Here is a 26,065-nt window from a genome sequence, read left to right on the forward strand (position 1 = left end):
AGATGGAGCCGGTTACCTCCAGGATCTGTGCTAAGCTAGACTAGAAGGCTGCGTGCGGCGGCGTGCGGCGGCGTCGTGCAGTGGTGTAGACGGCGTGCGGCTGCGTAGGCGTGCTGTGGTGTGCGGCGGCGTTGGCGTGCTGCGGCGTTGGCGTACGGCGGCGTTGGCGTGCTGTGCCGTTGGCGTGCAGTGCCGTTGGCGTGCAGTGACTCACCAGGTATGGGCTGATGGCGTCCCCGACCTCCGTGTCCATGTGCACGTACATGTTGAGCAGCTGCGGCAGGTAGAAGTCCACCTCGCTGTCGGGGAAGCTGAAGAGCCGGTTCCCGATGTAGGCCTGCACGCCGGGCTCCTTGGACTTGTACAGGTAGGCGATTGCCATGGAAACGTCAAACAGCTTGGACTCGAACAGCCGCAGCAGCCACGACTGTTTGGACGCAGCAGCAGCAGCAGCAGCAGCAGAAGAAGACTGGGATATCTCTCTCACAGCGCCGCGTTTCTCTCCCTCCTCCTCTTCTTCTTCTTCTTCTTCTCCTTCTTCTTCTTCTTCTCTGATGGAGCCGGCATCCCACTGAGGACTGGCGCCCTCCGTTTGGTCCGTGTTGTTGTTGTTTACTTGTTGTTGTTGTTGCTGGTCTGGCCCCTCCCTGTTCTGAAGCTGGACCTGGAGAAGAACTTCCTGGCACGCCTTTAGAGCCACTTCAGGGTCGATCACTGCAAACGGAAAACACAACCACAACCATCGGAGGATTAACCTTACAGATTAGAGTGAGTGAGTGAGTGCGCGTGTGTGTGTGTGTGTGTGTGTTGTGGTGTGTTGAGCGTGTGTGTGTGTGTGAGATGTGTGTGTATGTGTGTGAGTGCGTGTGTGTGGGTGTGTGTATGTATGTATGTGTGTGTGCGTGTGTGTGTGTGTGAGATGTGTGTGTGCGTGTATGTGTGTGTTTGAGTGTGTGTGTGTGTGTGTGTGTGTGTTTGAGTGTGTGGTGTGTTGAGCGTGTGTGTGTGTGTGAGATGTGTGTGTATGTGTGTGTGTGTGTGTGTGTATGTATGTGTGTGTGCGTGTGTGTGTGAGATGTGTGTGTGTGTGTGTGTGTGTGCGAAGTGTGTGTGTGTGTGTGTGTGTGAGTGTGTGTGTGTGTGCGTGCAGAGTGTGTGTGTGTGTGTATGTATGCATGTGTGTGTACGTGTGTGTGTGTGTGTGTGTGTGTGTGTGTGTGTGTGTGTGTGTGTGTGTGTGTGTGTGTGTGTGTGTGTGTGTGTGTGTGTATGCATATGTGTGTGTTGCTGGTCATGGGGTATTTGGCTTAAAAAAAAAAAAAAATCACAGTTCAAATGGGGAACTTTATTAATAATATAAGTTTGACAACAAGTGAGTTACAATGTAACCGTGAAGCCGCCTACACATGATGAGCACTTTGCTCTCTGCACACCGCCCTCCACCGCCCGGTGTGCAGAGAGCAAAGTGCAGCGCAGGTATTGGTCATCAAGGGCGGCAACGAAGCTATTCCCCGTTGCTAGGTAACGACACGCTGTTATCTCATTGGTAGCGCTTTCGAAAGCTCGGCAGCAACCAGGTCAAAGATGAAGAAATTTGAACTTGGAGCTCGGTGCAAAGCAAATCCAAGCGGCAGAACAGCAGCTGGTTGGGCGCCCCCCCCCCACGTAGGAAATCAATGGAACGGCCGGCACAAAGTGGTTTTGCCGCCTATCGTGTGTAGGCAACTTAACTTGGTCAAGTGCAAGTACGGAGGTTTCCCTTCGCAGCACTTTGCAGCTTAGGCGGCCGCCTGACCAAGACCCTGTTTACACGTACGTGGTTATCTTTTACAAACTGAGACATTTCCCTTCGTTTACACGCAAACGGAGAACTCTCCTCTGAAAGAGAGTCTTTCTAAAACCTCCGGCCAGAGTGGAGATCTTTGAGATCTTCGTTTGCACGTAAGCTGAGACAAACTGAGGTTTAGGCAGCCGAGAGAGAGAGAGAGAGAAAGAGGAAGCGATTGGTTGCTGTTGTTGCTATTTTCTGGATTCTGATTGGCTAACGTGGGTTTGAGCTTCTCCGTTTATATTTGGGCTCCCATGGTAACAGGTTAGAGCTGCCTGCGTGACACGCACGTCTCAGGCCGCGGCTTGAGCCGAAAACGCGTGCATGCTAGAAATAGAACCGACGCCTATTTTTCACGCGACACGCAAGCGCGTTGGAAGCGTTTCCAGGCAGCATAGAATAGGAAAAGATGTTTATATGTCGTTTAGACACAAATACATATTAAAGGTGCTCTAAGTGATGGGACGTGTTTTTTAGGCTACAACATTTTTTGTCACATACAGCAAACATCTCCTCACTATCTGCTAGCTGACTGTCCACTGAACACACAGTAAAAACATCTCACTATCTGCTAGCTGCCTGTCCACTGAACACACTGTAAAACATATCTCCTCACTATCTGCTAGCTGCCTGTCCCCTGAACACACTGTAAAAAACATCTCCTCACTATCTACTGGCTGCCTGTCCCCTGAACACACTGTAAAAAACATCTCCTCACTATCTGCTAGCTGACTGTCCCCTGAACACACTGTAAAAAACATCTCCTCACTATCTACTGGCTGCCTGTCCCCTGAACACACTGTAAAAAAACATCTCCTCACTATCTACTGGCTGCCTGTCCCCTGAACACACTGTAAAAAACATCTCCTCACTATCTGCTAGCTGTCTGTCCCCTGAACACACTGTAAAAAAACATCTCCTCACTATCTACTGGCTGCCTGTCCCCTGAACACACTGTAAAAAACATCTTCTCACTATCTGCTAGCTGCCTGTCCTCTGAACACACTGTAAAAAACATCTCCTCACTATCTGCTAGCTGCCTGTCCCCTGAACACACTGTAAAAAACATCTCCTCACTGTCTGTTAGCTGCCTGTCCCCTGAACACACTGTAAAAAACATCTCCTCACTGTCTGTTAGCTGCCTGTCCCCTGAACACACTGTAAAAAACATCTCCTCACTATCTGCTAGCTGCCTGTCCCCTGAACACACTGTAAAAAACATCTCCTCACTGTCTGTTAGCTGCCTGTCCCCTGAACACACTGTAAAAAACATCTCCTCACTGTCTGTTAGCTGCCTGTCTCCTGAACACACTGTAAAAAACATCTCCTCACTATCTGCTAGCTGCCTGTCCCCTGAACACACTGTAAAAAACATCTCCTCACTGTCTGTTAGCTGCCTGTCCCCTGAACACACTGTAAAAAACATCTCCTCACTATCTGCTAGCTGCCTGACTGTGTGTGTGTGTGTGTGTGTGTGTGTGTGTGTCTCTGTGTGTGTCTTTTTGTGGCTTCTACTCAACGTTTTTCTGACAGTTTCTCTCCCTTCCCTCCACCCTTTTTCTCGTACCTTGGTCAACGGCGAGATCCATCTCCATGGCGTCCTCGGAGATGACGTCCAGCGGGGGGCTGGGGCCGCGCGGGTCCCCCCCCCTGCCACTCAACCCCCCTCTCCCACCCCCACCCCCACCCTCGCTGGCGCTGCTGCTGCCGATGCTGCCGGTGCTGCCGATGCTGCCGCTGGGGCTGGAGCTTCGGGGGCTGGCGCTCGGCGACGACGGTTGCTCCCCAGGGGGGGGTGGGGGTGGGGGGCCAGCGGGGCGGGGGTGGTGGTGGTGGTGGTGATGGGGGTGGTGGTGGTGGTGGTGGTGGTGGTGGTGGGGGGGGCAGTCGGAGGAACTCTCTGAACAAGAGGAAGAAGAGGAGGAAGAAGAAGAGGAGGAAGAGGAGGCGCTTGAGGGGGAAGACGGGCAGGAGAAGGTGGTGGGGGAGGAGGAGGATGTTGCCATGGCGACCGTGGGGGGCTGTGGGGGTGGTGGCTGGGGTTGGGGGGGCGAGTGGGCAGGGCTTAGGTGGAGCGCCCGTAGAGCCGGGGACAGGGAGACCTCAGCGTCGGCCATGTCCAAGGAGCAGACCTACACAGAGACACACACACACACACACACACAGGTTATTATTCACTTTCTAAAGGGCTCAACTGCTGTATTATTTATGTAGAATTTTATTTTTATATATATATATATAGCTGTCAGCATTAATGCGTTACTCGCGTTGCGATCAAGGGCCGAGCATAACGCGTACATTTTTTTTTAATCGCATGCCGCCATTTATTTATTTACTTTCACTTTACTCGGCTTTGCGTCGCGCCTAACAGGTTACTATTTTATATAGAATAGTTGCCTAACAGGTTACTATTTTGTATAGAATAGTTGCCTACAGGCTACTATTTTGTATATATTAGTTGCCTAACAGGCCACTATTTTGTATAGAATAGTTGCCTACAGGCTACTATTTTGTATATATTAGTTGCCTAACAGGCCACTATTTTGTATAGAATAGTTGCCTACAGGCTACTATTTTGTATATATTAGTTGCCTAACAGGCTACTATTTTGTATAGAATAGTTGCCTACAGGCTACTATTTTGTATGTATTAGTTGCCTAACAGGCTACTATTTTGTATAGAATAGTTGCCTACAGGCTACTATTTTGTATACATTAGTTGCCTAACAGGCTACTATTTTGACCCTTTTGCCGCACTTTGCCTCGTAACACAGCCTGCTGCTGCAGAAATAGCAACGCAGATTTCGGTGTCACCGATATGCCTGCGCTTTAGGGGTGGGGGGAAAAAAATCGATAGAGTATAGTATCGCAATATTTTCTGTGGCAATACTGTATCGATACACAGACGCCAAGTATCGATCTTTTATTATATATGTGTTGGTCAGTCTGTGTGCTTGACAATCCCCATTTTGCAGCAATACAATTGAAGTGAGATGAACAAACAGAGAAAAGTATCTTTTTAGATAAAACAGATGTTGACAAAATTTCCTTTTGAGGACATAATTTGAAATTGGGAAAAATGGGAAAAAGGTAATGAATTGCAATATATCGCAGAATATTGCAATATGTTTGAAATCGCAATAATATCGTATCGTGACGTAAGTTTCATGATGATATCGTATCGTAAGGCCTCTGGTGATTCCCACCCCTACTGATGCTCTGAAACAGACGTTACAGGCATCAGAATCATCGCTGCACGTGACGCTAGTTAACACTACACCTGACAGCAGCTAACGTTAGCCTACCGCTAGCTAGTAGCTGGATTAAACACGGTTACAATGCTGACAGCTAACGCTAAATGGTGTAAAGTTTGTCTGTATTTCACTGTTGTGTATTCCAACACAGGAACCTAACAATCTCCAGCTGCCGTTGTCGCAAAAACACAGACGGTGCGTTCAATGAAACTGGTAATCTACAGCCTTGTGGTGCATTCAAAGTTATTGTTAAATGCCCTTTTCCCATCTGGTGGTAGTTTTTGTCGTTCAACAGCTATTTACTAGCGAAATAAGTTATTGTCATAAGTTATTAAATTATTATTAAATAAAATTTTGACCATATGGCCTTTAGCAATTAACAAGCCGTTCTTTAATGTCGCCAACTGTTGTTTAGTACCCTTCTTTTTTTTTACTTTCTTAAAAAGTATCGGTTCAGACACCGTTAAGGAACCGGTACCATTTTAAACGTATCGCTTTAGCACCGGTATCCAAAGCAAACAATACCCAACCATAATACTGACTTTAGATTCACAAATTTTTCTTTTGTTTACAGTAAATAAATCAATAATAAACAAATACAAATCTTAAAATCAAGTTCATAAAGTCACTCTTTGCATTCAAGGTAAGAATTGCTTTCCATTGTTAATATGTACTTAAAAACAGTTCTGAAATGGAAAATAATAGAATTTTAATCATGTGATAAAACATGTGATTAATCACGATTAAAAAAAATTATTGACACACACAAACACACACACACACACACACACACACACAGTCAGAGAAAGTGGTGGAGCAGATGAGGATATAAGAAGGTGCATGAAACTGAACTGTGAAAAATATTAAAAACAAATCTGTTTTCCTCCTGATGACCTCATCTGATCACACACAGCTGAGCATGATGTCATCAACAGCAGAGAGAGAGAGAGTGTGTGTATGTGTGTGTATATATGTGCGTGTGTGTTGGTATCTATTATATATATATTACAGCTGTGTGTATCTGTGTGTGTGTGTTTGTATGTCTGTGTAGCTGTGTGTGTGTGTGTGTGTGTATATAGCTGTGTGTATGTCTCTCTCTCTGTGTCTGTGTGTGTATATATAAATGTGTCTCTGTGTGTGTGTGTGTGTGTGTGTGTGTGTGTGTGTGTGTGTGTGTGTGTGTGTGTGTGTGTGTGTGTGTGTGATTCTCTCCAGATGTGAGCGTGGGTGGAGGTTGACTTTACTCTCCTCCTCCTCCACTGAGACTTTAGCAACATTATACTTCTACATGTATTCAATAACTGAAGTTACTCTTTTACTTCATATTGTTACTATACTCCAGTATAATTCTGGAGGTACTTGTACTTTAGTTTATATACTTGTACTTGTCCACATCTCAGAGGGGAACGTTGTACTTTCTACTCTGAAACATCTGTCTGAAGAGGAGTTGGGATTTCTTTAAATCCTCAGAAACTTGAACAGAGTTTGGTTGGTGCAAAGATTAATCATTAAATGAATTAACTATTATTAAGATAAATCGATGAGTCATTGTTATGATAACGCAGGTTGTGTGAGGTCAGCTTGTTAAATGTGAATATTTTCATCTCAGTAAACTGAGACAACTAATCCAAGAACATGTTTTTTGGCACTTTTTCTTAAGTTTTAATGGTTTAACATTTTCGCCGCTTTTTTTCCCTGAGTTTAATGGCACTTTTCCCGACGGTTATTTTTTAGCAATTTTTTGGGAGTTTTTTTTCGACTTTTTATACTTTTTTTTGGCATATCCATCTGGGAACTTTCCATTGGAGAACTTTTGGGAAGGGGCGGAAATCCTGGTTAGCTGATTGGATAAACCATCTGTCTATCACCTATGTTGGTGATAGACGGGCCAAATCAACCAATCAGATCCACGAGCCAGGCTACCCCTGCTGCTGCTGCAGTCAAAGCATAGCTCGTTAGCTCAGCAAGCTAGCAACATGTCGGTAAAGGAGATTTGCCGTTTGTGTAACGAGAATTTTAGGAATAAAAAGGCCCCATTTCAGGTTCCCGGTCCATATTCCAAAAGAAGGATCCAAGAGGAAAAAGCATTAGCGAGTGGCTAACAGAATTAGGGCTACCGCTGTCTGAAAATCCTGGTTTGCTGATTGGATAAACCATTTGTCTATCACCACCTAAACCCGCCTCAAAACCAACGCTGATTGGTCGGTCGTTTGGCGAACGGCTCCAAATTTTCTCTATCTCGAGATGCCAGACTGATCTGGGAGTGGAAAACTGGAGCTCGCCAGATCAGGACGCTCTCACGAGGCTAACTTTTTGGGCATGTTTGTCACCTTTTTCAAGGTTTTTTTGGAGTTTTTAATCACCATTTAAAACTTTTTTTTGGCATTTCTCTTTTTGCACTTTTTCCGAAGTTTAAATAGTTTTTTACCAAAATTTTCTGCATTTTTTTATCTGGCACTTTTCCCAGGTTTTTTTTTGGCAATTTCTGTCGAAAGGAGCCAGTTGAGGTGGTTCGGGCATCTGGTAAGGATGCCCCCTGGGCGCCTCCCTAGGGAGGTGTTCCAGGCATGTCCAGCTGGGAGGAGGCCTCGGGGAAGACCCAGGACTAGGTGGAGGGATTATATCTCCAACCTGGCCTGGGAAGGCCTCGGGATCCCCCAGTCGGAGCTGGTTAATGTGGCTCGGGAAAGGGAAGTTTGGGGTCCCCTGCTGGAGCTGCTCCCCCCGTGACCCGACACTGGATAAGTGGAAGAAGATGGATGGATGGAATTTTTGTAACCTTTTTACACTTTTTTTGTGCAATTTCAAGTGTTTTTTTTGGGCAATTCTTTTGGAGTTCTTGTCGCCTTTTCTGCATGAATGTCGCCTTTTTAAACTTTCTTTGGGGCATATTTTTGCCGTGTTTGTCGCATTTTTTTCTGAGTTTCTTTTCTGGACGATTTTCCTCGAACGTGTATGAGTTTCCTGCATTCTGGTACATTTTTGGCCCTTCATTTTCTCCACGTTTGGCCATTTTTTCCCTACATTTCTGTCGCTTCTTTTAACTTTTTTATTGTTGCAGCTTTGACCAAAATAACCAACCCATTAAATGAGGCGATGAGTTCCACGTTCGCCGGCTGAAATCATCAGAAAAACTATCACATAAAAGACGTCATTCTGCAGAATCACAGCTTTCACTTTCAGCACTGTAAGTTTATTTTGATCCAGATTCTTCTCTACATTTAGTTGAAGTCATGTTTTAAGTGCAGTAACAGAGTACTTATACAGTGTAGTGTTAGTACTATAACTTGTAACAGAGTATTTCTACTTCTTTCAGCTGTGATGACGTGTGTCTGTTTGTCTGACCTTTGACCTGCCGGCTGCTGATTGGTCGTCTGATGATCAACAGAAACAAACAGATGATGAGTTCAGAGCACTTCAACCTTCGGCCCAGTTTATAACCCCCCCCCCCTCCCCCACCCCAATAATCACAACTGGGCTGAATTAGCAGCTGGTGTCTCCTTTTTCGAGTTTTCAACTCATTTCAATCAAATATTTGGCAGTCCACTCAGCGAACAGAGGGAGTGGCTGAGAAAGTATAGTAGTACAGCATAGTAAAAAAAATAAAATAAAACAAAGAAGAATGGGGTTTATTTTGGAAAGTTTTTGACGCCTTTTTACACTTTTCTGGTGCAATTTTTTCAGCACGTTTGTCGCCTTTTTAAACTTTTTTTGGGGGGGGTTATTTTTGCTGTGTTTGTCGCCTTTTTTAAAAGTTTTTTTTTGGCAATTTTTCTGAGTTTTTGGCAATTTTTTCAGCGCATTTGTTGCCTTTTTAAACATTTTTTGGGGTTTATTTTTGGCGTGTTTGTCGCCTTTTTTAAAGTTTTTTTGGCTGGTTTGCGGTATATTCTTGGGTTTTCTCCGACCAAATATTTGGCAGTCCAATCAGCGAACAGAGAGAGTGGCTGAGAAAGTAGTACAGAATAGTATCCTGTACTATCTACCTACCTACCTACCTACCTATCCCTCCAAAAAGTGCCTCTGTCCGACCGGCCGATTATCGGTGCTGATGATCTAAACCACACATGTCAAACTCGAGGCCCGCGGGCCAAATCCGGGCCCTCGAAGATTAGGATCCGGCCCGCATATCAATTTAGGTTCACAATATATTTTGGCTCACCTAGAATTTTTTGTAATTTTTTCTGACATTTTTGTCACTTTTGGTGTATTTGTTTTTATTTTTTCTGACGTTTTTGTCACTTTTGGTGTATTTTTTTTAATTTTTTCTGATGCTTTTGTCACTTTTGGTGTATTTTTTCTGATGTTTTTGCCACTTTTGGCGAATTTTTTTGTAATTTTTCTCTGAGGTTTTTGTCACTTTTTTCCCGACGTTTTTGGGCGCTTCTTTTCTACGACGGCTGAGGAACTTTCTCCTGACTTCTTCAGGACTTTATGTCGACATAACTGTGAGTGAGAAGACTACATGACACGTGCGATAATACAGTCTAATATATTTTACTTTTTCGACTAAATAAAAGCCTGTCAATAAACTCTCCATGTCTGGCCCTTGGTGTGCTTCTCATTTTCCAGTGTGGCCCTATGGGAAGTTGAGTTTGACCCCCCCAATCTGGGTTTGCGGTATAGACTAGTCTCTGGTTTTCTCCGAGCAAATATTTATGTATGTTTTACACTTTTTTGGTGCAATGTTTTCAGCGCGTTTGTCGCTTTTTTGGGGGCATACTTTTGGCATGTTTGTTGCCTTTTTTGTATGTTTTTTGGTAATTCTTTCGCCATGTTGGGTGGGTGGTGATGGCGCAGTGGATATAACACGTGCCTTTGGTGTGGGATACCAGGGTTCGATTCCCACTGCGATACATCAACCAATGTGTCCCTGAGCAAGACACTTAACCCCTAGTTGCTCCAGAGGAGTGTTACCTCTGAAATATATATAGCAATTGTAAGTCGCCTTGGATAAAAGCGTCAGCTAAATGTAATGTAATAATAATGTAATAATGTTTGTCGCCTTTTTTTTTTTTTAATCTTATAGATAAAAGTTCTCAAACTTTTATCAATGTACCCCTTTTGAATTGTTTTCTTTAAGCCAAGTACCCCCCTTTTCGGTAGAAAAAACAAAGTCTCTATAAAACAGGAACAGTACAGCGCTGTCAGAGATAGATTTACTAAACAACAGCCTTGTAACTGAAAAAAAACATTTAAATGCTAATGAGGAAAAGAGACAAAAACTGTAAAAAAAAAAAAAAAAGACAAAAACATGGAAAAAGATGGTAGAAAGAAGGAAGGAAGGCAAGAATAGGTCAAAATAGTATCAAAATCTTCAAAAACAGAGACATAAATGTCACATTTTTGGTAGAAAGAAAAAGTCTACATAAAGAGGAACAATGTTCTGGACAACAGCCTCGTAACTATTAAAGATTTTGTTAAATATCTCACGTACCCCCTACAGTCCTCCAAAGTACCCCTAGGGGTACACGTACCTCCATTTGAGAAACACTGGTGTAGACAAACACCACTGGTTGGTCGCGATAAGATCTAGCTTCTACAGAGGCAGAAACTCTCCGTTGTGATAAACCCTGGTACCTGCCAACAGGTACTTTATGTAGTCTCACCTCCGTCCAGGTTCCCAGTAAGCTGAGGCAATACCAAAAGGTGACGTGAGAACCTGCAGGCTGCTGATTGGTCGGAGAGAATCGTATATGTATGTATGTATGTATGTACGTGCTTGAAAGTACCCCTTGAACTCGCTTTTCACATTTCAGGCCTCAACTAAAGATATAAACTGTAATTTTGTGAAGAATCAACAACAATGGGACACAACATGAAGTGAGGCAATTTATTGGATATTTCAAACTAAACAAATAAAAACTATGTGCAAAATTATCAGCCCCTTAAGTTAATACTGTAGCGCCACCTTTCGCGATTACAGCTGTAAGTCGCGGGGTATCTTTATCAGTTTGCACACAGAACTGACATTTTGCCATTCCTCCTTCCAAAACAGCTCGAGCTCAGTAAGGTTGGAGGAGGCGTTTGTGAACAGCAGTTTTCAGTTCTTCCACATATCGATTGGACAGGTCTGACTTTGACTTGCCATTCTAACACCTGGATATGTTTATTTGTGAACCATCCATTGTAGATTGCTTTATTTTGGACATTGTCTTGTTGGAAACTAATCTCCGTCCCAGTCTCAGGTCTTTGCAGACTCCATCAGGTTTCCAGAAGGTCCTGTTGCTCCATCCATCTTCCCATCAATTTTAACCATCTTCCCTGTCCCTGCTGAAAAAAGCAGGCCCAAACCATATGCTGCCACCACCATGTTAACGGCGGATGGTGTGTTCAGTGATGAGCTGTGTTGCTTTCGCCAAACATAACGTTTTGCATTGTTGCCAAAAGTTCGATTTTGGTTTCATCTGACCACAGCACCTTCTTCCACATGTTTGGTGTGTCTCCCAGGTGGCTTTTGGCAAACTTTAAGCGACACTTTTATGATATCTTTAAAAATGGCTTTCTTCTTGCCACTCTTCCATAAAAGGCCAGATTTGTGCAGTATACCACTGATTGTTGTCCTATGGACAGAGTCTCCCCACCTCAGCTGTAGATCTCTGCAGTTCATCCAGAGTGATCATGGGCCTCTTGGCTGCATCTCTGACAGTCTTCTCATTGTATGAGCTGAAAGTTTAGAGGACGGCGGGTCTTCGTAGATTTGTAGTGGTCTGATACTCCTTCCATTTCAATATTATCGCTTGCACAGTGCTCCTTGGGATGTTTAAAGCTTGGGAAATCTTTTGTATCAAATCGGCTTTAAACTTCTCCACAACAGTATCCCGCTGCCTGGTGTGTTCCTTGTTCTTCATGATGCTCTCGCGCTTTACACGGACCTCTGAGACTATCACAGAGCAGGTGCATTTATACGGAACTTGATTACACACAGCTGGATCTATTATCATCATTAGTCATTTAGGTCAACATTGATCTACAGTCCTCACGAAGTACCCTAGGGAATTTACATGCTGCATTTGAGAAACACGGGTGTAGATAATTTACGACCACTTTTTAGTGTTATTAGATTAAAAGTTTCGACAGAGGCAAGAAATTCTCCATTGTCATAAACCCTGGTACCTGCCAACAGTTACTTATGTAGTTCTCACCTCCGTCCAAGGTTTACAGTGAGTTGAGGCAATACCAAAGGTGACGTGAGAACCTCAGCGGGCTGCTGATTGGTCGGAGAGAATCGTATATGTATGTATGTATGTATGTATGTTATGTATGTATGTATGTATGTATGTATATATATATATATATATATCTAATGGTGATTAGTGACGATTCTCTCCGACCAATCAGCAGCCTGCAGGTTCTCACGTCACCTTTTGGTATTGACCCATTATTAGATAATAGTGCTCGTCAGCCATTGGTCTTTTATTTCGATTTGGAGATTAGTGTTGCTTTTTTTTGGGACGTTTTTAAAAAAATCGTGTTTTCAATTTTTTTGTCGCTTTATTCCGATGTATTTTTATTATTCGTTTTTATTATTCGTTTTTATTTCATTTGGACAATTTTTTTTTTTTTTACATTTAAGTCACATTTCTCGAGGGTTCTTTTCATAGTTCAGAGAATATTTTCTACCATTTTTTGGTCCAAAATGATGTTAAAATGCACCATTAGCACAGTAGAACAATGTTTAAAATAGGGCTGCTCCCTCTTAGTGGATTAGTGGACTAATCGGTGGTTTTGGTCTTAGACATCTTAGATTTCTTTAGTCCATTAGTCATGTTTTATACTTTTTTCACGCTGAATGACTTATTTCCAAGAAACATACGAGCACATCTCCGGTAAACACAAGAATTAAAGTTTGGGGTTGACATTTTACCTAACAGATATCACCGTGAAACCTACTTTAATGACTTTTATTAAGGCAATTATTTGTTGTATTACACGTTTTCTGAAATGTTGTGTTTAAATATGCAAAAGGAGGCGTTAACTTATTCAATACATGCATCCTTTCAGCGTGACTCTTTGCGGAGAAACTCAGATTTTACAGATCTGTCGATTTAAAATCAACTAATCGATTAGTCGATACAGTTGAACGAGTGTAGTCGACTAAGAATTTCTTCAATCGAGCACAGCCCTAGTTTAAAACACATGATGTTAAAAAAGGTTCCAGGCAGCTAGAATCGCCCCCAGAGGCCCCCTGAAAATCTACGCCTGTGTGAGTGTTTATTTACAGGCTGCTGCAGAATGGAGAGCCGCTCCCTCCGGATGAAAACAAGCCGGAGGAAGGAGGCGGAGAGCCGGGCAGCAGCAGCAGGCCCGCAGCCCCCCTCCTCCAGACAACCGTCCATCAACCAGCGGCTAACGGCTATCCAACGGCTGGCTAACGGCTAACTCAGCCGAGTTAAAAAAAAACACAGAAAAGTAGCAAAGTTAAGACGAAAATAAAGGACATGCGCAGAAGAGGGGAGACGTACCCAGTCACTGAAGCGTCTTCGCTCCGGGTTAAATGTCCCGAGACTCGGGGTTTAATCCCGTTTTTCTTCCCGGGGGTTTCCGGGTTGAATCGCGGCTTTTGATCCAGGGTTTAGTCCGGGTCTTTTAGCCCTTGGTTTTGGTCCGGGTTTTTCTTTCTTTAGGCTCTGAAGCGGGCCATTTTTTGGTTCGGGATTTTGTGGCCTGGCTGAGTTCGGAACAGCTCGACTCTGCTTGCTTTAAAGCAGCAGTGACGCAACGTCGGTCAAGACGACCGCAGTCCGAAACGACGACACGTCCGGTTAACTGCTTTCACAATAAAAGCATATTCAGGAATCAGAATCAGAATCAGAAATACTTTAAAAATCCCAGGGGGAAATTATTTTCGTTACCACTCCAGGTATACAAACAACAAATAAAAACAACATATATTATCAAGACTTTAAACATATATAATAAAAACAAATATACAGTAATAATATATAAATATGAAATGTACGGTGTTAATGTCAAATAGTGCAATAAAAAAGAGAAGTGATTGTCTATGTTTGAGATGAGATGATTACAGAGAGGGGGTGTGTGACTCTCTGAAGATGCTTTATTGTCATTGTATGAACACAACGACGTTTCGTCCGTGGCAATCAGTGCAGCAGCAGGAAATATATGAGAAAATGAAGCTAAAACAATTTAAAAAATAAAATAAAAAGTTAACAAAAAATGGGAAAGTGGAAAATAATATGAATTTGGATTTGAAAGTGGTTTGTACCAATAGAAATAAAATGGAATTTATTTCTAAAAATAAAATTGATGAAATGCATATTGGATTGAACATGAAATAAATAATATTTCTATGAATAAAAAATATTTGATCTTAAAAAATTTAATATTTCTATAAATAAGATGGATTTTATATCAAATAATAACAAAACTTTTGATATATATTAAAAAAAATGAAAATCTATCTATAAAATAATTATTTTATTTAAAAAAAAAAGATTAAAAAAATAATTAAAAATCAATTAAATTGGTTTTATGTCCATGTTTACACCATATAACTGTAAATTAATACGGTAGAATATTGAAAACAATCCTTGACAGCCTGTAGTTTTACCAAATGTCCTTTAATTGTTTAACACACACACACACACACACACACACACGCATACATGCATGCACACATAAACACACACACACATGCGCACACAGACAGATACACACACACACACGCATACACTCACACATACACACACCCATACACGCATGAAGACACACATACACACAAACACACACACACATGGAACACCCACACACTCGCACAAACACATACACACATACATACACGCACATATACACACATAAACACACACATGCACACACACACACAAACACACGCATGCGCACACACACGCACACACACATACACACACTCACATGCATACACGCATGCACACACACACACACATACACACGCACGCACACACAGAGGCACACACACGCGCACACACACATACACACACTCACATGCATACACGCATGCACACATACACACACCCATAAACGCACACATACACAAATAAACACACGCATGCACACACACATACACACACATAAACACATGCATGCACACACCCATACACGCACAAACACACACAAACACACCCATACACGCACACATACACACACATATACACACACCCACACATGCACACACACACACGTACACACGCACACACACACATTGCATTTTAATTCCCTTTAACTTCACTATTTCCACATGTTCACAGAGCTTTTATTTTGAAGGGGCACCGCGTCAGTTCCGGTTTGACTCTGGTTAACCTGATGGAGCAGCTGGTTCCGGTTCTGGTTCTGGTTCTGGTTCCGTTTGGACCGAAATATTCTGCTGGTTGTACACCTGAACAAAGACTTTCAGGTTTAATGATGAATATGAAAGAGAGGATGAAAGAAAGAAAGAAAATATAAACAAAGGGGGAGCAAGAAAAAGGAAAAGGAGAAGGACATGAAATAAAATGAAAGAGAAATGGAAAATAAGGAGGAAGGAAGGAAGGACGGAGGGAAGGAAGAAAGGAAGGAAGGAAGAGTGGAAAACTGAATGAAAATGACACAGCTGAGCATGATGTCATGTGTGTGTTACTGTGTGTGTGTCTCTGTGTGTGTGTGTGTATACGTGTTACTGTGTGTGTGTGTGTGTCTGTGTTTGTGTGTGCATGTGTCTGAGTGTCTATGTGTTAGTGTATGTGTGTGTTTTGTGTGTGTTACTGTATGTGTGTGTGTTAGTGTGTGTCTGTGTTAGTGTGTGTGTGTTACTGTATGTGTGTGTGTTAGTGTGTGTGTGTTACAGTGTGTGTGTGTGTGTGTCTGTGTTAGTGTGTGTCTCTGTGTGTGTGTGTGAGTGTCTGTGAGAGAGTGTGTGTGTCTGTCTGTGTTACTGTGTATGTGTGTGTCTGTGTGTGTGTTTGTGTGTGCATATGTCTGAGTGTCTATGTGTTAGTGTGTGTGTTACTGTATGTGTGTGTGTGTGTGTGTGTGTGTTAGTGTGTGTCTGTTGTTAGTGTGTGTGGGTTACTGTATGTGTGTGTGTTAGTGTGTGTCTGTGTTAGTGTACGCGTGTTAGTGTGTGTCTGTGTTAGTGTGTGTGTGTCTCTGTGTTACTGTGTGTGTGTTAGTGTGCGTGTGTTAGTTTGTGTATGTGTTACTGTGTGTGTGTTAGTGTGCGTGTGTTAGTGTGTGTCTGTGTTACTGTGTGTGTTAGTGTGCGTGTGTTAGTGTGTATCTGTGTTACTGTGTGTATTTAGTGTGTGTGTCTGTGTTACTGTGTGTGTGTTAGTGTGCGTGTGTTAGTGTGTTACTGTGTGTGTGTTAGTGTGTGTGTCTGTGTTACTGTGTGTGTGTTAGTGTGCGTGTGTTAGTGTGTGTGTGTTACAGTGTGTGTGTGTGTCTGTGTTAGTGTGTGTCTCTGTGTGTGTGTGTGAGTGTCTGTGAGAGAGTGTGTGTGTCTGTCTGTGTTACTGTGTATGTGTGTGTCTGTGTGTGTGTTTGTGTGTGCATATGTCTGAGTGTCTATGTGTTAGTGTGTGTGTTACTGTATGTGTGTGTTAGTGTGTGTGTTAGTGTGTGTCTGTGTTAGTGTGTGTGGGTTACTGTATGTGTGTGTGTTAGTGTGTGTCTGTGTTAGTGTGCGCGTGTTAGTGTGTGTCTGTGTTAGTGTGTGTGTGTCTCTGTGTTACTGTGTGTGTGTTAGTGTGCTGTGTTATGTGTGTCTGTGTTACTGTGTGTGTTAGTGTCGTGCGTGTTAGTGTGTATCTTTCTGTGTGTGTTTGTGTGCGTGTGTTTGTGTGTGTGTCTGTGTTACTGTGTGTGTGTTAGTGTGCGTGTGTTAGTGTGTTACTGTGTGTGTGTTAGTGTGCGTGTGTTAGTGTGTATCTGTGTTAGTGTGTGTGTCTGTGTTACTGTGTGTGTGTGTGTGTTACTGTGTGTGTTAGTGTGCGTGTGTTAGTGTGTCTGTGTTACTGTCTGTGTCTGTGTGTGTTAGTGTGTCTGTTAGTGTGTGTCTCTGTGTTACTGTGTCTGTGTTAGTGTGCGTGTGTTAGTGTGTGTGTGTGATAGTGTGCGTGTGTTACTGTCTGTGTGTGTTAGTGTGTGTGTGTGTCTGTGTTAGTGTGTGTGTGTCTGTGTTACTGTGTGTGTGTTAGTGTGTGTGTCTGTGTCTGTGTGTGTCTGTGTGCGTGTGTTAGTGTGTGTCTGTGTTACTGTCTGTGTCTGTGTGTTAGTGTGTGTGTGTGTCTGTGTTACTGTGTGTGTGTTAGTGTGTGTCTGTGTCTGTGTGTGTGTTAGTGTGTGTCTGTGTGTGTGTTAGTGTGTGTGTGTGTCTGTGTTACTGTGTGTGTTAGTGTGTGTCTGTGTGTGTGTTAGTGTGTGTGTGTCTGTGTGCGTGTAATAAACACACTCTGTTTGCTGCCAGTGAACGTCACTTCCTTTATTCCAGTCAGTCAGCGTAGGAAAATAGATTCACATTAACTTCTCTCCTCCTTCCCTTCTTCTTCTCTCCTCCTTCCCTTCTTCTCCTCTCCTCCTTCCCTTCCCCTCTCCTCATTCCCTTCCCCTCTCCTCCTTCCCTTCCCCTCTCCTCCATCCCTTCTTCTCTCCTCCATCCCTTCTTCTTCTCTCCTCCTCCTTCCCTTCTTCTCCTCTCCTCCTTCCCTTCTTCTCCCTCTCCTCCTCCTTCCCTTCTTCTCCTCTCCTCCTTCCCCTTCTTCTCCTCTCCTCCTCCTTCCCTTCCCCTCTCCTCCTTCCCTTCCCCTCTCCTCCATCCCTTCTTCTCCTCTCCTCCTCCTTCCCTTCTCCTCTCCTCCATCCCTTCTCTCCTCCTTCCCTTCTTCTCCTCTCCTCCTTCCCTTCTTCTCCTCTCCTTCCCTTCTTCTCCTCTCCTCCTTCCCTTCTTCTCCTCTCCTCCTTCCCTTCCCCTCTCCTCCATCCCTTCTTCTTCTCTCCTCCATCCCTTCTTCTTCTCTGGTTCACAAACAAAAAACAACACAGGTGTATAAAACAACCTCTCCCCCCCAGGTAAAGGTGTATTAAACAACCCACCCCCCCGGTAAAGGTGTATTAAACAACCCCCCAGGTAAAGGTGTATTAAACAACCCCTCCCCAGGTAAAGGTGTGTAAAACAACCCCCCCAAGGTAAAGGTGTATTAAACAACCCCCCTCCCCAGGTAAAGGTGTATTAAACAACCTCTCCCCCCAGGTAAAGGTGTATTAAACAACCCCTCCCCAGGTAAAGGTGTATTAAACAACCCCTCCACAGGTAAAGGTGTGTAAAACAACCTCTCCCCCCAGGTAAAGGTGTATTAAACAACCCCTCCCCAGGTAAAGGTGTATAAAACAACCCCTCCCCAGGTAAAGGTGTATTAAACAACCTCTCCACAGGTAAAGGTGTGTAAAACAACCTGTCCCCCCAGGTAAAGGTGTGTAAAACAACCCCCCCAGGTAGAGGTGTATTAAACAACCCCCAGGTAAAGGTGTATAAAACAACCCCCAGGTAAAGGTGTATTAAACAACCCACCCCCCCAGGTAAAGGTGTGTAAAACAACCCCCCCCCCCCCCCAGGTAAAGGTGTATTAAACAACCCCTCCCCAGGTAAAGGTGTAACAACCAGTCCCTCCCGAAAAACGCGATTATGCGATCGCATAACTCAGCCAAAGTGCATTTTTGTGTGTGTGTCTGTGTGTGTGTGTCTGCTTGTGTGTGTCTGCTTGTGTGTGTCTGCTTGTGTGTGTCTGCGTGTGTGTGTCTGTTTGTGTGTGTCTGCGTGTGTGTGTCTGCTTGTGTGTGTCTGCTTGTTTGTGTCTCTGTCACCCACTACATATATAACCAATGAGATTATAACTGTGTGTGTGTGTGCTTGTGTGTGTGTGCTTGCGTGTGTACTTAGGCAAAATACGCCTCCCTTTGTGTATGTGTGTGTGTCTGCGTGTGTGTGTCTGCTTGTGTGTGTCTGCTTGTTTGTGTCTCTGTCACCCACTACATATATAACCAATGAGTTTATAACTGTGTGTGCGCTTGTGTGTGTATTTATTTAACTCATCAGGCATTTTTCTGGAAGGACTGAAACAAAAAGTATAAAATCAACACTAAGATTTATTTCATTTTTATTTTATTTTGAAATTTTTTTAGAGTACAAACAGCTGAAGAAAAAACAGCGTGATAGCGATTCACGGAGGAGGGAACAGAAAATATCAGCACGAGAGGCTCTGAATGTTGCTGTCAGAAGCTCACTCAGGTTCTCTTTTAAAGACTCCATTACCCAGAGTTCCTAAGTGGCAGGAAAATAAAGCCAGGGCAAATTAATGTGATTAGGGACTTTTTCTCTTCTCAGGAAATGAAGTAGCTTTTCTTTGAATGTTCAGAAACTCAAAACGTCTTAAAAATAAAGTAACTAGTAACTAAAGTAACTAGTAACTAAAGCTGGAACAGATGAATGTAGAGGAGTAACTAAAGTAACTAGTAACTAAAGCTGGAATAGATGAATGTAGCGGAGTAACTAAAGTAACTAGTAACTAAAGCTGGAACAGATGAGTTTAGCGGAGTAACTAAAGTAACTAGTAAGTAAAACTGTAACAGATGAATGTAGCGGAGTAACTAAAGTAACTAGTAACTAAAGCTGGAACAGATGAATGTAGCGGAGTAACTAAAGTAACTAAAGCTGGAACAGATGAATGTAGTGGAGTAACTACAGTAACTAGTAACTAAAGATGTAACAGATGAATGTAGTGGAGTAACTACAGTAACAGAATATGTAACAGATGAATGTAGTGGAGTAACTACAGTAACTAGTAACTAAAGATGTAACAGATAAATGTAGTGGAGTAACTACAGTAACTAAATATGTAACAGATGAATGTAGTGGAGTAACTACAGTAACTAGTAACTAAAGATGTAACAGATGAATGTAGTGGAGTATCTACAGTAACTAGTAACTAACTGGAGTAAATGTACTTAGTTACATTCCAACCGCTCAAATTCAGGGAATTAAATCCTAAAAAACTCTGAGTGTGTCTCTGACAGGAAACAGGGGCTACTTTCAGTTTAGACTGGGAGTTGACCACCATCATCATCATCATCATCATCTTCATCACCACCTTCATCATCATCACCACCACCACCATCATCACCATCATCATCATCTTCACCATCATCATCACCATCATCTTCACCATCATCATCATCATCATCACAGTAACTGGTGTGTTTGACCCAGATCAGCTCAGTCGTACAGACGTCTCGTCATCTCGTCACCTTAGCTGTCGCTTCACGTTCAAACAACCAATCAGACTTCGTCAAAGATTCTCCGCGACTAACGCCGCCATCTTTGTAGTTGCTTTTTTTTCCCGCCGCTTTTTTCAATGTTTTTTTTTTTTCGCGAGCTGCAGCTAAAGAAATTTTTAGCTTCCAAGTCACAACTTGCTAGCGTTCCGGGCAAAGTCACGACAAACCCTTCTAGCGTTAAAGTTAGCTAGCGGTTACCCAATGCTGGCGTTAGCTAGCGGTTACCTAACCTTGACGTTAGCTAGCGGCTACCTAACGTTGACGTTAGCTAGCTGCTAGATGATTCTAGCGATTTCTATATATATAACCGTTTTATTGAAATTAATCTTTGACGAGTCTTGTGGTTGAACTGAAAGTGAAAGAACGGCACTTTAAAGCTGCTCCATGCGTCATTTTAACTCCAAAAAGTTAAAAAGACGATGACGCACGCGGCACCTTCTTAACGTCGCCGACAGATCCAGTACAGGAAGTGACATCAGAGCACGCCGTGTCATTAAGTTCTGATACTTCCGAGGCCATCGCACCGCTATATATACCCGCATCCCGATCCTTAAATCTTTGATTATCTGACCCGTTTCTGTTTTTTTTTTTTTTTTTCGGCTTCACAGTGAAAGATTCCCAAGACCACCTCCAACCTTTAAACCTGGGTTCCTAATGCCGGTCCAAACTAGGCCAAACTGGACCTGTTTCCTGCCTTCACTAGACTGGTTCTGAACCAGGGCTGTAGTCAAGACCACCTTTGTCGAGACCAAGTCAAGACTGAGTCCAGGACAGAAAAAAATATAGGCTGGTTATCAGCTGGCCTGTGTTCCACCTTCCCTCCAATATTACACCTGAATTCGGTCGAGACTAATGGGCAAGACCAGTGGCAGAGACCGAGACAAGTCCAAGTCCAAATACCAGCGAGTTATAGACAAGTCCGAGACCATAGAAAAAACGTCTTGAGTCCGGACTACAGTCCTGTTCTGAACCATTTCTAAAACTTCCTTTTAGATCAGGTCTTTCACAGTGTAAAGGGGCCAAACTGGGGCTCTATGCCATCTTGTTGGACTGATCTTCTAGGATTCTTCTGAAAATACAAATGAAAGAAACTCCAAATGTCCAGTTCACCCAGTTAAAGAACCAAAGTGAGCCAAACTGGAGCTCTGTTGTGCCGTGGACTTGCTCTTAACCCTCCTGTTGTCCTTGGGTCAAAGTTTCTACATCATAAATTTGGGTTTCTTTCAACCAAAGTACCCAAATATAACATGAATGGTTCCAAAAAATTGAAATGGTTTCAAAACAGTAACGTTATACTGACAAAACTTTGACATACAGTATACCCGCCTGTCATTATCCACTCACACACATCTTCTGATCTTAACAATTAGTCAAAATAATTCATAATTATTTTTTTAACTCAGAAATTAGGTATAACTTCATATAAATTAAGTTTTTTGACCATTGAATTCCAACAAGAAGTGTAAAACTAGTTGTACCAAGTTGGAATGACGTTGGCTAAGAAGTTGTAACGCAGAATTGGGAGATAATTTATACTTTATGTTTCATAAACTCGTAACGTTAAAACAGACGGACGACAGACTGATGTCATGAAGTGGCGTATGTAAGACACGCCAATTTGTATGCCATTATCGGCGTGTTATCAAGACGCATATTCGCTTTTTTAGCGTATGTATCAATGCCGTTTGGCCTCCATTGACTTACATTAGCTTGCGATTGCGTGTGAATTTAAGCGATTGCAAGTGAATTTCCGCTGTATACAACATAGACATACACGCGGATAGCTCAAAATGCGTACAGATAACACGCCACTTGGCTTAAGAAAGTGGCCGTGTATGTTTATGCAAAGTCATGATGTCATTTTGCGGAGGACAACACGAGGGTTAAACAGTTTTTTCGACTTTTAAACCACAGCTGAACTTCCAGACTTTCACCAAAATGTTTTCCCCCAGCGTTAGCAGGGAGCTCTGCATGTCCAGTGCGCCCAGTTGAAAAACTAAACTGGGCCAAACCGGTGTTCATTTAACTCCTGCTGGACTTCAAGTTTCTTCCACTTTCCAAACTTTCTACCAGAGTCCACATGAATCATTGCATCTTCCACTCTTTTGTAAATCATGTTTTATTAACACTAAACTGAAGCCGGTCAAGTTCTTTCGGGGCAACTTTGAACTCTTTCTGTCATCGTCTACTTGGCCTCCAATCAATGACTTGCTCGAAACATTTTTTGAACTCGTTTTTAGATCTCCTTTACGTCCAGAACTTTTCCAAACTTATGTAATATTTCCAGTTTTGCCGAGTTTGGCCCAGCAGAGGGAACCACAGGTTTTACTCTGAACCTTTTTACATCGACCATAGATTCTCAACAAGACACTTAAAGCATAATTTCACTTTGATATCAGGGCTGAGAAACATCTCATGTGCTTTCTGGGAGAATATTGTCCATCTTAGCTTTCTGTAATGCCACACCTCAAACGAATTGTGGATATCTGATGTTAAAAAGACAATTTTTAAATTATGAATCCAGTCAGAAAGTGAGGACTGGCAACTTTACCCTAAGAGTTGTTTTCATATTTTTGACCGTAAAGAGGTAAGGCCTCGGTATGCTTCAAACAAAGTTGTTATTGGCTCATCGAGAAGTCCAGAGTGAAGACCGTCAAGTCCCAAGTCAAGTTCAAAGAAAGTGCTTGTCATATCATCCAACAGACACTAAAACATCTCTCTGAGGTAGGAATAAAGTCAACTTCCAAATCAAGAGAAAGTCCCTTAATTTGTCCCAAGTCAAGACCAAAAAGTCTAGAGTCAAGTCCCACATTAAGGTCAACAAGTGCCAAGTTATGTTCCAAGTCAAGACCAAAAGAAATCCACAGTCAAGACCAACAAGTCCCACATCAAAGTGCCAGGTCCAAACAAACAGGATCCAAGTCAAGTTCAAACAAAGTGCTTGTCGTATCAACCGCAACTAAAACCACCTTTCCTATGTCCGAATTCATAATAAAGTAAACTCCCAAGTCAGGAAAAAGTGCCTTATCAAGACTTTACCAAGTCCAGCGTCAAAACCAACAAATTCCAAGTAAAGAAAAGTCCCAAGTAAAGCCCAAAATGTCTAACCTAGAGTTAAGGCCATCAAGTTCTTAATCAAGTTCAAACAAAGTGCTTGTCATATCAACAGCAACTACAACCACCTTTCCTATGTCAGAATCGATATTAAAGTAAACTCCAAAGTCAGGACAAAGTCCCATATCAAGACTTTACCACGTCCCAAGTTAAGATCAACAAGTAGGTCATAAGTAAAGCCCAATATCTATTCAAGGCCATCAACTTCTTAGTCCAATTTCCAACAGAGTGCTTGTCATAGCAACAGAAACTAAAACCACCTTTCCTATGTTAGAATTGATACTTAAGTCAACTCCCAAGTCCAGAAGAAGTCCCTTACCAAGTCCTAAGTCAATACCAAGAAGTGCAAGGTCAAAAAACAAGTCCCACTTAAAGACATGTCCAGAGTATAATCTAGAGTCTAGTCCATCAAGTTCCAAGTCAAGACCAAACAAAGTGCTTGTCGTATTATCCGCAACTAAAACCATCTTTCCTATGTCAGAATGGATACTAAAGTCAACTCCCAAGTCAAGAACAAGTCCATTGACAAGACTTTTCCGGAGCCAAGACCAACAAGTGCCGTTTCAAAGTCCCGGGGCAAAACCAACAGTTCCCAAATAAAAAACAAGTCCAAAGTAGTGGCCGGTTGGCTCGGTTGGTGGAGTGGGCGCACATGTGCAGAGGTTTGTTCCTTGACGCAGAAGGTCCAGGATTCGAGTCCGACCTGTGATGATTTTCCTGCATGTCTTCCCCCATCTCTCCCCTTTCATATCTCAGCTTTCCTATCCAATGAAGGCAGAAATGCCCACAAAAAGTCCAAAGTAAGCCCATAATATCCACAGTTAAACCATTGAGTTCCACATAAAAGTCCCCGGTCAAACCCAACAGGTCCCAAGTCAAGAACAAGTCCTAAATGAATCCCAAAAAGTCCAGAGTCAAGAGATATCAAGTCCAAGTGAAGTCACCAGTCATGACTTGAGTTCCCACCAATGCTGATACCTTTAGTCTTTATTTAAGATAGTTTATTTGAGGGATACCGAAGCCTTTACAGAAGTACCTACCGTTGCCTATCAAGTGAAATGTTGCTTTAAACCTCTAAGTTTAATCTCTTTGAATCCCTCCAGTTACTGCAACTTTAATATAACAGTCTTTATTTATACTGCTAAATCCTCTGATGAACAATTTAAACAAGGATTATTATTCTGACCAATCAAAAATAAATCTCAAGTGCAAGCACAAAGCAGAAAGTTACAGAAATACTTGTCAATGTCTTTTCTCAATGCATATAACAATAAACTCATAAACATACACAGACTTTCTCTTGTTTTTAACTTCCTAACAGTGCAACTTTTCATTTGTTTCAGTTCTGTCTGAAAAGGGCTGAGGCTCGCCGGTTAAAGGGAGACCGAGACGTTTTTAGTCGGGATGGTTTTTCTTCACATATTGGCACTTCACTTAAAATAAACTGACACATTAGCATCTTTAGTGCTCCATTAAATGATAAACTTAACCCACTTAAGGACATGAAGGACTGAAACTCACTTTCCCATCATGCAACAGGTATCGTTTTTAACAGAATTCTTTTTTTCGGCGTCCCTTTAAACGACCTGAAGCCCTCGTTGTCACAGGATGCGGGGAAACACACACACACACACACACCTGTATTCACACCTTAATGTGCGAGCGTCGACAAATTTTTTTTTTTTGTACAATTCTGTGATCACAGGATGGAAAACAGCAGTTAGGCAGAAAGTGAGAAACAAATGACGGCAATGTGACGTTACCATGAAAAGGAAGAGGAAATATCTCCGAAGGGTTTGAATCATAACAGGAACTGTGTTGACGGGTTAGGAACTTAAAATTCAAGCAGTTTTAATTTCTGCTTTTCTTAAAAACTACTTAAATTGGATTAGTTGATTAATCAATTAGTACAATGACAAAAAATGAATCGGCAACTACTTTGATTATTGTTTAAAGCAGGAGGGGTCAAACTAAGGCCGGTTACACACTGGCTGCGTGGTGTGTCCGTTTTATATTTCGGCTCCGATGGTAACAGGTTAGAGCGTGCACGCTGCCTGCGTGACACGCACGTCTCAGGCCGCGGCTTGAGCCGCGCCGAAAACGCGTGCATGCTAGAAATAGGACAGACGCCTATTTTTAATGCGACAAGCAAGCGTGTTGGAAGCGTTTCCAGGCAAAATAGAACAGGAAAAGATGTTAATATGTCGTGTAGACACGAATACATATTAATTAATGACATGTTGATCTTTGAAAGTCTCGAGGTTTTGATATAAATGCAGATATATAAATGTAATTTAAAAAAAAATCTATTTTCTAATATTGCACCTGTCAATACAAAAGGAAATATTCTGGAGCCTATTTTGCCGTCAATACTGCCGACGTTGTCTTTGCTGTAATCACATCAGTATATATTTATGTTTATGGGAAACAGACGTGTTCAGACAAGGCTAGCAGCAGCAGCAGCAGCGCCGCGTCAGACACGTTTCTGGCGTGGAAAGACGTGGAAAACGCCACGCAGCTGACACGCAACAGAAACGCCACGCTCATGCCACGCAGCCAGTGTG

At 42.6% G+C, this 26,065-nt stretch overlaps 1 protein-coding gene across 3 annotated transcripts in view; it reads right to left on the reverse strand.

Moving 5' to 3' along the window:
* The window catches only part of LOC120571432 (phosphatidylinositol 4-kinase beta-like), a 39,935-nt gene extending 26,111 nt beyond the window's left edge, over positions 1-13,824 (reverse strand). For 2 of the 3 annotated variants that reach the window (XM_039820376.1, XM_039820374.1), the window contains exons 1-3: positions 13,547-13,824; positions 3,396-3,960; positions 215-714 (exon numbers count right to left, since the gene is read on the reverse strand). In XM_039820376.1, coding sequence (XP_039676310.1) covers positions 215-714; positions 3,396-3,945 — 1,050 coding nt within the window. In that variant the 5' untranslated portion in view covers positions 3,946-3,960; positions 13,547-13,824. Of the gene's footprint in view, positions 1-214; positions 715-3,395; positions 3,961-8,426; positions 8,456-13,546 lie in introns of all 3 variants that reach the window. The other variant, XM_039820375.1, reaches the window with a different exon arrangement.
* Positions 13,825-26,065: the final 12,241 nt, after the last annotated feature.

The sequence above is a fragment of the Perca fluviatilis genome, chromosome 13, assembly GCF_010015445.1.
Source record: "Perca fluviatilis chromosome 13, GENO_Pfluv_1.0, whole genome shotgun sequence".
Lineage (NCBI taxonomy): Eukaryota > Metazoa > Chordata > Actinopteri > Perciformes > Percidae > Perca > Perca fluviatilis.